The 15,041-nt window shown below is 45.6% G+C and overlaps 1 protein-coding gene across 1 annotated transcript in view; it reads right to left on the minus strand.

The window, feature by feature from the left end:
• The window catches only part of F13A1 (coagulation factor XIII A chain), a 61,288-nt gene extending 46,688 nt beyond the window's left edge, over nt 1–14,600 (minus strand). Inside the window, exons 1-2 of the mRNA XM_084280527.1 lie at nt 14,336–14,600; nt 8,405–8,593 (exon numbers count right to left, since the gene is read on the minus strand). Of these exons, the coding sequence (XP_084136653.1) occupies nt 8,405–8,593; nt 14,336–14,483 (337 nt within the window). The 5' untranslated portion in view covers nt 14,484–14,600. The remainder of the gene's footprint in view (nt 1–8,404; nt 8,594–14,335) is intronic.
• Between the last annotated feature and the right edge of the window lie 441 nt (nt 14,601–15,041).

Here is a 15,041-nt window from a genome sequence, read left to right on the forward strand (position 1 = left end):
GAGGAGCTGGTGGAGCTGAATTGTAATCACACATCTAGACACCTGACAGCACCAGCCACACTAGTCTCATATACACACATCTGTTATCTTGATACTAGAGCACTATAAAGCTGAATAATTTTGGTATTACATACTAAGGTTGCTGGCAAAGAATCCTTATGTAGGGTTGGTACTGTGTAAGTCTTCTTAAGATGGCTTGGCCATTTGACTTTTATGTACATCTTGAGCACAGATTTCTGGCTGCATTGGAAAAGTAGGGACAACGTTGGCTCATAGTTTGGATATATGAAATGTCAGCCCTTTCTCAAAATGGATAATGTGCAATGGTGATTTCATTCTCTGGGTTAGAGTCTCTAAGGAAGAAAATTCGATGTTATCCAAAAACTCATTACCAAAAGTCTGCAAACACATGGCAAAGCACTCTCTGCAGGATCTCTGGTGCTAACCCTACCTATGGAGAGGTGTTTAGGTGCATGTCAGGACCAGAAACCATGTAGAGAAGATAAAATCTTTTTATGCTGACAGTAGGGTACTTCTGCCAGCAGCATCAGCTGGCTCAGGATCCCTCTCACTCTGATTTGCTCCAGGAGTTGGCAGCCTGAACCATGCTCCACAGCCAGTGCTTTGTGGTTGCACCGCTCTCCAATGCTCACATGTGCTTTGGGTGTAGGAGGCCCTGGCCCTCACTCGAGGACATTTCACAGCCAATTATTCTGTGAAAGACAAAGTCTTTGCATGACATCATGCTGATGGGATGTCCCTGTCTGCTCTCTCTAACAGCACACGGACATGGAAAGATGGAGCCTGAGAGTTTGGTGAGCCTGGTGTTGTTGCACGGTCCTTTTGCAGCTCAGAAGATGACATGCACTGAAGAGGGGCTGCTGACCGTCTTGCCTTTGAGGCGGGAGAGGCCAGGAGAGAATTCACAGTGGCCCTCTTTCATAGGCCTCCAACTGTCTGCATTTCAATGCTAGGTAGCAAGCCATTATACTTTTAGAAGACACTACTTTTACAGAAACCTCCCTTTTACAGAACCATAGAATCATAGAATGGTCTGCGTTGGAAGGGACCCCAAGGATCACAGAGCTCCAAGCCCCTTGCCACAGGCAGGGCAACCAACCTCCAGGCATGATCTAGACAAGGTTGCCCAGGGCCCCATCCAACCTGTCCTTGAACACCTCCAGGAATGGGGCATCCTCCACCTCTCTGGGCAGCCCGTTCCAGAACCTTAAAGCAAAGCCTGTGTGCCATGGTACCACCCAAACATATCTATTTCCCCTACTTCATAATGCATAGGCCTGCAATCTTTTGGTACTTCCCTCTTATCCCACCTTGCTTTCTGTAGTTTTCCAAGCTGGGGTGCCTAAAGCTCCCTCTTACTTCAGCTGCAGTTTAGCTCTGCTCTACACCTCCTGGGCTTTCCAGGCACCCAGGAAAAGAGGAGCAAAATACCTGCTACTGCTGTTAAAGGAGCTCAGTTCTGAGCTGCATCACAAGGCTTTGAAAGTAAGTAAGCAGGAGTAAGGGTCTACGTGGCAAAATGCACCATGATTGAAGGATGGGTGGGTGTGGGCATACATAGGATGGTCCTCGCTGCACACACCTATCAGGGACAAAAAGCAGAGTGCAGTGTTTGTTAAAGCTTGCAAAGTCTTACTTACATGATAGCAAAAGAACAAGCTGTCTAAAACACAGAACTGTGGACATACACGCATACATTCAAAGTGAGTTATTTTTAACATATGCTTCAGCTCCTTACCATGTCAGCTCCAGGCCCATCAGGCACAGAGGCAAGCTGTGTTTAATTCTGGGTAAAACTGCTGCACCGGAGAGGGATTTACAGCAACAGAGGGAGAGCGAGAGATAGGTACAGCAAGTTCAGTTGGTGAAACACGAGCACTCCTCCTCCAGCTATCCAAATCTGCTGCTGTTCCTTCCAAGTGACTAACAGGGACCAGGCCTTGCTTAAACCACACTCCTCCTCCCTTACCCAGTCCCTAGGAGCCCTTATCTCCATCTAGTTTACTTTTCCACTTGATCCCCACTGGAAATATGCATTGCTGTATGTGTGTGCATACATTGAACAGCTCCTAAATGCCACTGGTGTGTAAGCGCCGTGCTGTAAGCACAACCACTGGAGGGACCAACAGGATGCACCTCGATGAGCCCTGCACAAGTGAATAGATCTTTTACTGTGAGCAGGGAGGAGGGGAATTTTGGTAGCACAGAGGTTGGAGGTAAGAGTGAGCTTTAGAGGACATTTCCTCCCTGATCTAAGTAGAATACTCCAGAAGAGATGGAGGTGAACAAAGCCATTTCTCAATAATCTTTTCAGGAACCTTCCTTAGAAGATTGTTTTTAAAGGAGTCAGGGAAGCTGTCTCGCTTTGGGACTTACATTACACACAGTAAGGTTCACAATTTTCTTGCTATGTTCATTTTTTTTACCTAGATGTACTCTTTCGTGCAAAGGGAAAGGATCTATTTCAATGCCCCCTCCTGGAAGTATAGCAATTGTGACAGGTTGATAAATAAATTTGAGCTGGAAGCCACAAGTACAGTAGCTCTGCAGCAGAAGTAAGCCTCATGTAACAAGCAGCCTGGGGATGGGTGTTAGCATAGTGGGACCATGCCTTATTAATCACTGAGTTACTACAACGAATGTCAGAAAAAGGAAAAGGGAAAAGAGAAAGATGGAGAAGAGGAGAAATGGGAACAAGACAAAAAAGTTAAACAAAGATAAAAGAGAGGTACCCTAATAAAATCCCTAACAACCAAAACAAGAAAGAAGGAAGACATTTTTTTTGGTAAAAAACAGTAGTGTCTTTGAACCACTGTGTTACTATCACATCTGGGTTCCTCCTGTTCTCAAATGCCCTTGCCTTCAGAAGTGCTGCACAGAAACTTGGAAATGTAGGAAACCCAAATATCTTGAAATAATTTTTGCTTATGGCTCCAGTTAGGAATCCTCAACATCTGACCACTCTGTCCAGGAGCAGAAGTTTCTAATACTTCACAGTTGTAAAACACACTTTGGAGTCACGCGCCTTAGCTATTAAAACCATTAAAAAATACACCTAGATTTTATGTGCCACTCGATGCTGCTGCAGCATTGCAAAAGGAGAGCATAATAAAGATTCCTTTGCATGAAATACTGCATTCGCAGAGAACCTTGAGAGACTCCCTCCTCTTTCTGCTCGTCCATGACCTGGCAAAAGTATCCCAACACTTTTTGTTCAGAAAGTGAATTTTGTTGTTCTTTGGTAAGGGTTGGCAAACAGGTCTCTTCTCTGTCTGGAGTTAATTTCTAGGAAATGTGTTCCACTGCTCATACATTATTGTTCCTTCCCCAAAATGTGACTTGCGGTTGTAGTTCTTTGTTAAACAGGGATATAGTTATTAATAAACTCTTAGCACTGGTTTATGTACTATCACCAACAGAGTTTGTCTCAGCACCAGTTACTTGCTCTTGTATAATGACAAGAAGGCTCCTAAAAATATCAGGATCCATCTTATTCCAATGAGCAACTGCTTCCCAGAGTCAGAACTCAGCTCAGTATCCCATCCAAGGTGCTGGGGGACACCTCATGTCCCATACAGTCTATTAGCTACCATCTACCCTGCCCCAGAGCTGCTGAGGAGGACAAACGACAGCAGGGGTAGCAACACTTCCCACTAAGACAGATCTACTGCCTGATAAAAAGAACAAAACCTCAACCTGGAATAACGCATGTCCCAACACTGCTGTGAAATTAGGGAAAGGCTGTGGACACTGTAGGTCAGTATGAAGAGCTCCATTGGTTCCGGCATGGGTGTCCTGAACTGGACCCCTGGTTATTTATTTGTACACAGATGCCCCTCTGACTATAAGTGGGAATTTGGTGTCACCTAAATAAGCCATATGGGATCAAGCTCTGCTGCTTTCATGTGTCTATAACCGTTCCTATGGAGCAGGCCTGGGAAGATTCTAGAAAAAGGATCAGTAAGCCTCTGCTCTCATCTCAGGCCAAAAGCCAATGATTAATAGAAGTCTGAGGAGTGCATGTGGGCAGGTGTGTGGGTGTCCACACATGCACACATGTGGAAAGGTGATAGTAGCCCGCAGAACTGGGATTTACAATCATTCCAGAAGTATGCCAATGAATAAAACATTCATAATAATATTTAGGGCTAGGCCAATATATATGGATTTATGAAGCCATTTAAGGAAAATACAAATAGACAGCAATTTATGAGGATGTGGGGAAATATATCATTAGAGTAAGGATGCATCATATAAACTCATCAACCAACCCAAGATTTACAGCCATGTACAGGAAACTACTACTGAAAGCAAGACTGAAGGCTGCATAAGCCCATCTAATCATACATCTGCTTTTCAGAGAAATCGCTGCCAGTGCGTTAGTGACTGTGGAAACTTTGCAACACCCATGCCCAAGTGGCTGCCCCAGGTGTGGGAGCTGTGCTTGGCCAGGCTGTGACGGCGGTAGTCAGGAGAGATCAAGATGGGTGAAGGAGCCATGGACTCCTCCAGACTCCCTGGGGCTCCAAGCAAACCGAAATTGTTCCCACTGTGGGGAATCGGATATAAGCACAGCATCTACGCTTCTCCTGCGGCTCTTTCACCTCAACCCCACACCAGTAAAATGAGTATTTCTCAAGGGGTGATGGTCACCTTCCCTCTCATTAAAGCCAGGAAGTGGGCTGTGAGGAAGGAAATAACCTTGTGATGGAGCAGCTCCCAAACCATAGGTACAGAGGCAGGGCTGCAGTCCAGCATGGGAACTGGAATAACATCCCATTACTCTTTATAAGTCGATATTTTTCCATGTGGATTTTTTGGCACATTCATTGTTTTCCATACTTTGGCAGGCAAGTATGATCCTAATTTAATGAAGCATTATGTGCAAAACTGAATTATAATAACTCACGTTAGCACTTCAGCTAGCTTCACCAATGATGACGCTACGGAAAACAGTCTGTTAAAGCATTAAAAAGGATTTTAGTCATAAGGAACCATTGCAGAAGAATATGAGTAAAAGTGACTTTCAAGAGATTGGGGTAAATTATTTATGTTTTTACATATATATATATTTGCTTATACAACTTAGCCCATGAATTCTGTGTGAATGGTCTCTAAATGGGCACTGGATTAAAACAGATTGCTACTAAAGATCCTTCTGTGGGTGTTTCAGACCTAGTTTCACATGAGGCAAGAAGCATTTGTTCCAGGTACCCTTGATTCATTATCAATTAGAAGGATTAAGCAGTCCCTACTTGCTTTACTTGCTTCATTAATCATCTTTTTAATGATGCAAAAGAAGCAAAAATAGGAGTGAAAAAGACAAGTAAAACTAAATTTTAGGGAATAAAGGAAATAGAATAGTTCTGCACACACACAAGCTCAAGTCATTACAATTGTCACATTTTTCAAGTGCAAAATTAGTCTTTAATGGATAAAAATTTTGTGATGGATTAACGTCAATGCTGGGAAATTTCCAGTGCTGGGAACTAATAGATTCTGAATAGCTTTATATGGTGCTGTTGTGTAAACAGCCCTCATCATAGGCACAGCCCTGCAAGAAGAGACAGTTATTTTCTCCAGCTCCAGCTAAATTCCCTGGGACACAAGGCCAGCTGTTGCTACCAAAAGTATCTTTGTACTTTATGAGAATAGCACCTTGAATGAAAGATTCTACAGTTCATGGACAGCCTGGTCCACATTCCTCAGGGTAACCTCCCCACCCTTGTAGATACTCAAACCCTGTGTCTAGGGCAAGGCCCTGGGCAGCTGGAGGAAGCTGGAGCTGCTTGGACATGAGACCTCTGGAGGTCCCTTCGATCTAGGTTATTATACACTTCTGCTGAACCGTTTGAAATTCGCTGCTCAGGTGCAGAGAGGGCTCCTTCCAGAGGGCATTTAAAGTGTCTATCACCTTAATTCCTCAAACTCAGCACTTTCCTGGGCAGTATACCCCTTCTTTCAGTGTAGAAAGCTGCTCTGAGCTCAAGCTGCCCCTGCTGCCTGACCATACCAAAGGGTAGGATTCATCTCTCCTGTCTTCAGTGATCTTAAAGTCAGAGCCTGGTCACTGGGGGAGAATCAACGGAGGCAGAAAAAGAACCAGAAGCCAGCTCTTCCCATTCTGAGACAGCAGGGCTCAGCTGCCACCTGGAGGTGCCTACCGCCCTCCTCTGCTCACAGAGGCAGCCTAGGCGACAGATTTTGGGCTAGGCCCTGGTTTTCAGGCAGCTGGTGTTCCCAGAGGTTAATGCCCGCTCTTCAGGCAGGCAAACAGCAAAAAAAAAAAAAAAAAGGATGTAAATGGCCACATGTCCCCCTGAAAAAAGGTGAGAGAGCACAGCACTGAAACCTTGAGCACTCCATCAATGACTCCATCCCCTTTCCTGAGCACAAGAAATATTCTCTTTCTCCTCTTCAAGGCATTAAACATTGGACTTGCCACTAAAAGGAGAAGTAGCAAGAGTCAAGTAGATCATCTCTGATTTATTTCCTTGTCCTCTGTGTTTTGCTTTCTGTTGCTAGCCTCTGAGAACAAACATTCTGTGTTTTCACCACACACACATTGAAGAGGAACATTTGTGGAGCATGAGTATTAACCAGTTCTTAGACAGAGGAGCTTGACCTCCTCTTCTCCCAGTTGAATCTCCAAGAGCTAAATTCCTTGTAGCAAGAGGGCAGTGGTGCTCTCAGCAGCAGACACCTAAAAGCAGGAGAGGGCAATAGCATTGTATGCTATCTAATATGTGCAGCACTTTCCTTCAGCTGATTGCCAGCCGAGGCACAGAGGACATCAGCATTACCCTTCCCATTTCACATGAAGGGCAGTAATGGTGAAGAACAGCAAGGGGAAGTCAACCACAGGCTCAAGGCTGACTCAAAAAGTCATCACTCAGAGCTGAATTTGCTGCAAAGTCTCCCTGGGCTTGAGCTACATATAACTCCATTCCTACCACGGACGAGGATAAAGAGGTGTGTACCATGCTTAGAGGTTCAAGGTAGAAACTATGGACAGATGTGTTAGGAAAGACCAACAGGAAAATAAATGAGTATGTTCTCTTAAGTGGACCGTGCAACATCAAAAAATGTGTTAAATTTCTTCTTCCAATATAGAATATCTGATTAAACCAAATGCAAACTGCACACAATGCAATAAAAAACAAATGTTCCATTTTCCACTTCTTCTTGCTACAGCTGTTTGTTTTAAACATATAAAGATTAAGGGAACAGTCTTGAATTTAATTAAATCCCTAAAGAACTAATGATATTTATGCATATTAAATTTTTAAAGGCACTTGTGGCTGTTCAGCCAATCATTCACTGGACTGTCATAACATGCCTCCCAACCCTAATTTAAATTAGAAAGAAGAGACCCATGAAAAAAAATGTGCAGACAGTAACCTTTTCACTGCACATATGTTTAAGAGATAAACGCCCATCTCGCTTTAAAAGGCAACAAATCTAATAAACGGCCACATCATCATAATTCAACGGTGGGGAAAAAAAATCAATGCTACAAATTTTGGAACTGCATCTCTCAGGAAAGTAAATTAAAACATCAATTCAAACCTACTTTAAAGAGTTTATAAGGGGAACATTGACGTCTTAACACAGGAACTCCACTCTACGTGAAGCTGGGGCTTTCCCAGAGCTGTGATGTAGGGAGCAGTGCTCGGTGGGGCCATCTTTGGAGTACAACGGGAAGCCCCACTCAGTCGTTTGCTTTTGCTTTTCCCCTTCTCTAGTCCTGTACCTTTAATATACCAACAGGTACACATTAAGACCTGTGTCTGATGAAGATCTCTCTGAGAGGCAAAATGCTTTCTTGCTCTTTTTTTTGCAGTAAATCATGGAAGCCTCTGATGTGGCCCTGAATAGGTCTCTGGTCCAAAGCTACAATCCCTGAACCTTCTCCCCTGTTACCAGGCTGGCTGGAAATGCAGAAGTTGCAAAGGCCTCCTATTCTTCCACTCCTTTGCAATCTCAACATTCTGTTATCCCAGCTCACACAGCCATCTCTCCCACTTCAAACAACAGACTCCTCCCCACATCTCCTAAACACTAATAAAAGGTGTTTCCCATTCTACCTACCCATCAGCACTTCCATACTGCATTAACCAGAGATAACTCTGAAAGCTCAATAAAGTACAGCTTCTTGCTAAACAGATGCTGCACCTCCTCTCACAAGCAATTCTGCTGACTTCCTTGAGTATGGAGTCAGACCCTGTTTAGAAAAGCACGCACTTACCCATGGTTAAACTTGTTTTTATGGTTTATCAATCGTAACAGGAAAAGACCCAGCCATTTAAGTACTGCTGTGTTCCTGTTTATGAGAAACTCTTCCACCCTTGCTGATATGACACAGCCCTTGGCAGGCACTTACCTATCAAATACTCCAGCCAGAATTGGTCTGTCTCTGGCCTATAGGGCCGGTTGAAGTCAACTTGAATTTGGAAAGGCTGTCCCCGACGCACTATCAGCTTGGGGCTGTAGTACTTGTCCGTGTGGTGCTGCTGCTTGTTAATCTCATGGGGGTACTTGAACATTTGAATGTCCACAACACGCAGGTAATCTGCAGAGACACAGAAATGAACAGAAAGGAAAGGAGTCAGTAAGTTTGGATGTCAGTGTTGATACTAACATCATTAGAGGCCTTGTCCTCCAGTTCCCCAGCATTACCTCACTGAGGAACACTGTGCAACAGAGCATGCTGGATCTGTTTGGGGCTTACATGTTCCTGGCTAGGCAGGGACTTTGGCACTGGCACTTCTCTGTCCACCTGCCATCTTCATAGAGGTTGCAAAGCTTCTAGTGAATGGCAAAAGCAATGACAGAAATGGCAGGTTGCTGCAGGGGGAAAGCTGAAGGTACCCAAGGAGACTTGAGCTCCATCCTTCCTTTGGCTTTCTGTAAGTCTGGGCCTCACTGTGACAAGTTTACTGGTACAGTGGCCTTTGACAGCTGTGGCTTCATGTCTCCCTTCTTGCAGCCCACCATTTGTAACATGCAAATTCACAGGGTTTTGGGATGCTTAAGCGCATTACTGTTTGCAAGGCGCTACCACTATCGAGTGCTGAAGAGCCTGAGAGCAGTTAATGATCTTGCATTCAGCTGAGAGCTCGGATTGTCTGTATTAAATAAGGTTTTGGTGCGCCGTATGTGTCTAGACTCAGCTTCTCAGTACACCTCCACTGCTATTAGTGTCTTCTTATGAAAACTAAATATAACATTACAGTATATAATTACAGCATAGAGTTACAGGCAAACAGCAGTAGGTATCTATAACATGCATGGGCAAAGCTTCTCTCCCTTCAAATTAGGGCTGTCTAAAGGGTTATAACTTACCACTGCTAGAACCGATTCTGCTCGGCTAATGACCAGTGTGGGGTGGCACTGGGATAGCCAACGGCACTCGCAGTCACCACCAGCTACATGACTGCACCATACTGCAAATCTTCACAATGGGAGTCTCCTCACACAACGAGCAACCACACGAAAATGAACTGGACGTTGTTCTTCCACCAACTTGTTTGGGCAGATAATCACAAAACCTCTGCCAGGAGGACTGTTACTGCTTACCACCAGGAGAGAGAGAGAAGCGTAAAGCTTGACTTACAGATCTCAGCTTGTCTTTCCAGGTGCTGACAGTTAGGAACTAGCTAATTTCTGCATTTTATACTGACGATGACAGAGCCAAGCTCATGCCTGGCAAAAAAAAAGAGGTGCACATTTAAAGCAGCTGGTGGAGCTGTGTGTACTCGTGATGGTGGCTAATTTGGCCTGCTGCTGAGTACACTGTGAGCAGGAATGATGCGCTCAGCGAATGAGTTGGATACTCAAGTCACTGAGGGCTGAACACGGCCCGTTTCACAGAATCTCAGGCTTTGCACACTGCCTTTCCAGAGCAGAGTTCCTGGCTCTGGACAAGCAGCAGACCAGCTCCCTCTCGGGTGTGCAGCAGTGCCCGTGTTAGTCCTGTTCTTCTGCAGGGTTAGGGTTGTATTCAGGACATCAGCAGATCCCTGCAGGCAGCAGCTCCCCTGGACACAAGTGTGGTGCTTCTCCTGCCCTGGCCAAGGCGCCCAGCTCTGGGTGACAGCTGAGGTGAGAGGGGGAAATAAGGGTGGCAGGAGCAGGTCCTGCTGATGCACTGTCACCATCAGCTGCCCAGCCCTGCCCTGCAGGAAACAGAAGGAAAGGCAACTGCCTGAGGACACTTTCCTTTCATGGAAAAGCCCTGGACAACTGAAACCAAAATCATCCTGCTAGCCCTAATCTGCAGAAAGACTGGAATACGCTGTTCAATCCTGAGGCAGGCTTAAAGTCCCATGGCAACGTTATTGTTATTCTCTGCTCGATTTGCCAGGCTTCTGGAGTAACTTCTGTAGATCCCCACTGGCTTTAGCACCGTCTAAAGTTACAGGGATGTTTTTTGTGTGAAACATTAAATGCATTTTGGTTGGAAACTCATTGCTGCTCCGTGAAGAGGGGCACATCTCTGCCTCCCTCCCTGCAAAACTTACCAAAGTTCACTTACAATAATGCTGACAAAGCTTTCAATTAAATTACAGGAGGCAGGAAATTCTGGGGGGTGTAAAAGCAGGAGCAGGGGAGAGTTTCTCCCAACTCCTAACAGACTGAAAGCACCATATGTAAAATGGGCTCTGTGAAGGGTGAAACTACCAGTAAGTTTGGCTTAGCTTCTCCCTCCTTCCAAGGAGGGATAAAAAGAGAGATGAGGGCTTGTTGTATTCTCATCTTGTGTTCTGAAATAAAAGACAACAGTGACTCTGCCCTTCCTTCACATTTTAGCCTCTTCAAGGAACTTCAAATCTAAGCCACCCTGGGCCACTGGGTCATCCTTTGCTTAATTTTACCTCAGGACCTTATGTGGCTAATCTCACAACACAGCCACACACACCTGCAGAAGACACATTTCACTTTCAGTGTTAAAATCTGCTTTCAGCTGGCTGGAGGAAGATCACCTGTGCCCAAGCCTGTGTTAATTACAGCAATGTTCATTACGGAGGACAAAACACGAGCAGGGTAATGGGATGCGCTAACACCGTCACCAGGGTGTGATCAAAAGGAAGGCTTCCGGCGATACTGATGTCACTGATCATCTGTTTGTGAGGGACAGGTGGCCATTGAGGCCTCCTTTGAAGTCAGGTCCATTTTACAGTTTGCCCATAGCCTGGTCTGCTGTTTAGCACAAGCCGGTTTGCTGCACAAGAGGCAGCAGCCTGATGCTTTCTGAAAGCTTTTGCAATGTCAAGCTTGCATGGAAAGAAATGAGCACCAGCTGAAAGAAACAAGCTGTTTGGTTTTTTCAAACAGGAATAGCCTTCAAACATCAAGTTTTCTTGGGGGACCAGAGAGAAAGGGCTTTGAATTGCAAACCGAATAGGCTGAGTTTCCAAAGGAGGTGCCCATCACCCTGCTAAGAGGGGAAGCACCATCCCCTGGCAAGGTGCCGAGCTTTGCAAAGGAGGGCGCGTGGGGAGCCTGCAGCCTGTGGAGCCGCAGGGCTGTGTCCTCCCACCGGGCGGCTGTACTTGAAAGGCCCACTCGTAACACGCTGAGGTGAGATGAGCTGGCTGGGAAGAGCCGGGGGGAGGGCACGGCCCTGGCGTGTTCACAGACACACACCGAAGAAGCGGTCGGTGGGTTGCACGTCCTCCTCGCTGAGCATCTCCTCCCGCAAGCCAGCCGGGCTCCTGCAGCAGGCAGCCCACTGACCGGGCTGGGAAGGCAGCCGTCACTGGCAGCCTCCGCCGCTCGCTCCCGCTGTGATTCAGCAGAGCAGAAGTGGGTGTCAGTAGAGAGCTAGTCAAGCGCGAGGTTTTACCTCATCCTAGAGTAGTAGCTAAAATAGGTCAACTGAATCACACCCTAAAAATGCCTGTTTCTTTCTGTTGGCTGTCAAGGGAAACAAGGGTGACTAGCTCAGCTGTAGACACCTACACCGCACAGATCAAGGGCAGGATTTGGTTAAATTTAGGCATCAAAATGGTGTGATCCTGGTATGTAACGTCTTCTTACGGCCAGCTGATGGCTGGTTGCTGCAGCCAGTGGAACTGAGAGAAGGGTAGAGATCTCCCTGGAAGTGACACTCACTGCCTCTCTGGACAGCCCATGCCCTCACCTCCACTCTCTGGATGTCTCTGTGTTGGATATGATCTGACACAGGTAAAGACACTGACATTCAGATGTTTATGGTAGGTGTCCAAGTCCTACCCGATAGGCTAGAAAACACCCCAGTTGTAACAACAGGGATAAAAGCTTTTGCCTGCATTTTTTTCCCTAGGGTGTTATAGCAACAGAATGTGGAAACCACTGCAAAAAACATGGACAACCCAGAAGTGTAGAGGTGTAAGGGAGAAGGGGAAGGAGGTGGCACAGTCCCCTGCAAGGATGTGCTCCTGGCACTAGAGCTCTGTCACACTCTGCTGCTCCTGCTCTGCCTGCAGATGCCCACTGTACCTGCCAAGCACAACAGCGTGAGTGCTCTGGGCAGGCTCAGCTCCTCCGTGTGAGTCCCAGCCTGAGCTCCACTGGGCTATAAACCTTTCATGTGATCTGATAGGTGACTTAGGCATCCATCCCCAAAACTGTGTATCCAGGGACCACACCTGCATCAGTTGGTATCAGAGGCTGAGATCACAGCTGATGCACATTGAAACAGTGCTGCTGTCCTTTCCCTTCAGGTCACCCCTTGCATGTTGTTGCTACAAGCACTGCAGAGCTGAACTGTACAGCAGAGCTGATGCAGCTGTACCAAAGGAGTTTTGCTGTTAGCACAAATTTATTTTTCAGCCATACCAATCCCATAGCCATGTTTATCCTATGGCCAACTCCTGCTTTGGATGGGGCTGTTTTTCCTATCAGCAGCATCCCCTTTAAGCTGTGTTCCTGCCTCAACGCACCTGACCTGACGCTCCTGAGTTACCACTGCATTCCTGAAAAGCAAGAGGCTCCTGCCCACCAGCACCACACTTCATTCAGAGCCTGATGTGCAGCACATCAAAAAGCAAAGGGAATCTTTCTCCTGGTGCTGGTGGGCTTTAGCTACAGGCTGCATTCCTTCTAAGGTATCCCACACCCTTATGCATCTCCAGCTTCTGTGAGCATATTGGGTTTGAAATGGTATCTAGTTGGAACCTGTATCTCATTACATTTGACAATTTAAACACACATATTTGCCCCAGAGCTACAGAGTTGTTTGAGACATCTCAAGTAAAGTTTCTACAGTCTTAACATGCCAGTTGTTTTGCTCAGGCATTTTGCAAAAGAAAGGCTTTTTAAAATGCATGTGTATTAAAACGGGGGGTGGGGAGGGTGGGCGTGTGGTTAAGGCACATGATTAAGATCACAGAAATAATGCTTTGCAATAAAAATTTGAACTTGTCACTTAAAATAACTTTGCCTGTTTCCCAATGTGCAAAATGCAGTAATTAATGCTTGCCCACGTGTATTAAGCACTCTTTCAACCCTGGATGAAAAGTCCCATACAAGCATTAAGTATTATTACATCTGGCTACCCTCAGTTGCCATGTTCAACAAGTTCTGCTGTTCGTTTCAAATAGGCCAGAAAATGAACCTCATTTGGTTGGTGACACATTCAGGAGCCAAGCCTAATTTCTTTTAAACCAAATTTTACCTAATTTTTTTCAGGTTCACTCCAAAGAGCTGGCACTGAGAACGTGGCCTGATTTCCCATCCCATACCATGATGTCGTTATGTATCCCTGGCAAAATGATTGAAACGCTTTTTACAGGAGAATAATTAAAAATATGGTGATTCCTTTTAATTTCACACTCTCTTTTATGAGTGAGCCAAACATCTAGCAAAAGTTTTCCCTGCCAGGTGCCATTCTGCAGTAGTTTCACCGTCAGTTTAAGGCTGTAGAAACCAGCAGGGACATTAAGAGGGGAGGCTCCTCCTGCCCCCTTCACCCCAGTGGTGCAGCAGTCATGCCTGAAGCCAGCAGATCCAAAAGTGACCCTGTGCTTATGACCAAACTGGGAAAACCTATTCTTGCCTTTGTTAAGCCACTTCCACAGCTGAAGCTGATAACTGGTCACTCAGCTTATCCACTGGTCACTCAGTTTATCCACTCCTCACTCTCCCGACCCATAACCTGCAGCACCATTTCCATGCACATGGGTGTTTATAGCAAGTTTTTATCAGCAATAAAGCTATCTGAGATCAAAATGTGTGAGGAAAAAAGTGGTTTGGTTTTAATTCACAGACCTGGGCAGAAGCAAATATCAGAGATGTAAAAATAGACTCATGTCTTAATTGTACACTGTACCTTTTGGATTAAATCCTCTAGGTACCAGCCCAAAAGCCTCCATCTCCGGGACCTCATTTTCTTCATCATTGGAGTTGTTTGATGGGACAGCTCTTCTCCCATTCAGAGGAGGCTTCTTCTCTGTGCTGGTGTTCGTTGTTTCAGACATCCTGTATTAAAAATGTTGCAATACCATGAAGGAAAGGAAGAGTGCAAGGGAAAAGCAAACACGAGCCAGCATGGCACACGTAAGATGGGGGGAACGAAAACCAGTGTGGGGTGCCAGCGAGCTACGCATTTTTAGACTCACATAAATAAAAACCGAGGGGCAGAAAACATCAGTGTAATGATGGAGTGCAGCTCTCTAAGGATTGGAAGGCATTTTGTGTTTGTCAAAACACATGAATAAGAGAAGAAGGCAGGTGGGAGAAGGAGAGGGAAGCCTAACACAGAAGTATTCGCCTAGGAGAAGCAGAGCATTAAAAACATTAGGGAGTTTCAGGTAAATGAACTGGAAAAATCATTCACTCTCCCACCCTCCAAAACAGCATTACTGAATCCAAAATAGCAAATTATACTTCCATAAAGTACATCACACACTACCTCCCCCTAATAAAAATGACATTCTAAGTTATATTGCAATCATCCCAAATACTACAGCCTACAACAGTCTGGATGATTACTGGAGAATTGTATTTTTGTCCCTATGCACACAAACACCCAATAT

Source organism: Gallinula chloropus (genome assembly GCF_964237585.1).
Source record: "Gallinula chloropus genome assembly, chromosome: 2".
NCBI lineage: Eukaryota > Metazoa > Chordata > Aves > Gruiformes > Rallidae > Gallinula > Gallinula chloropus.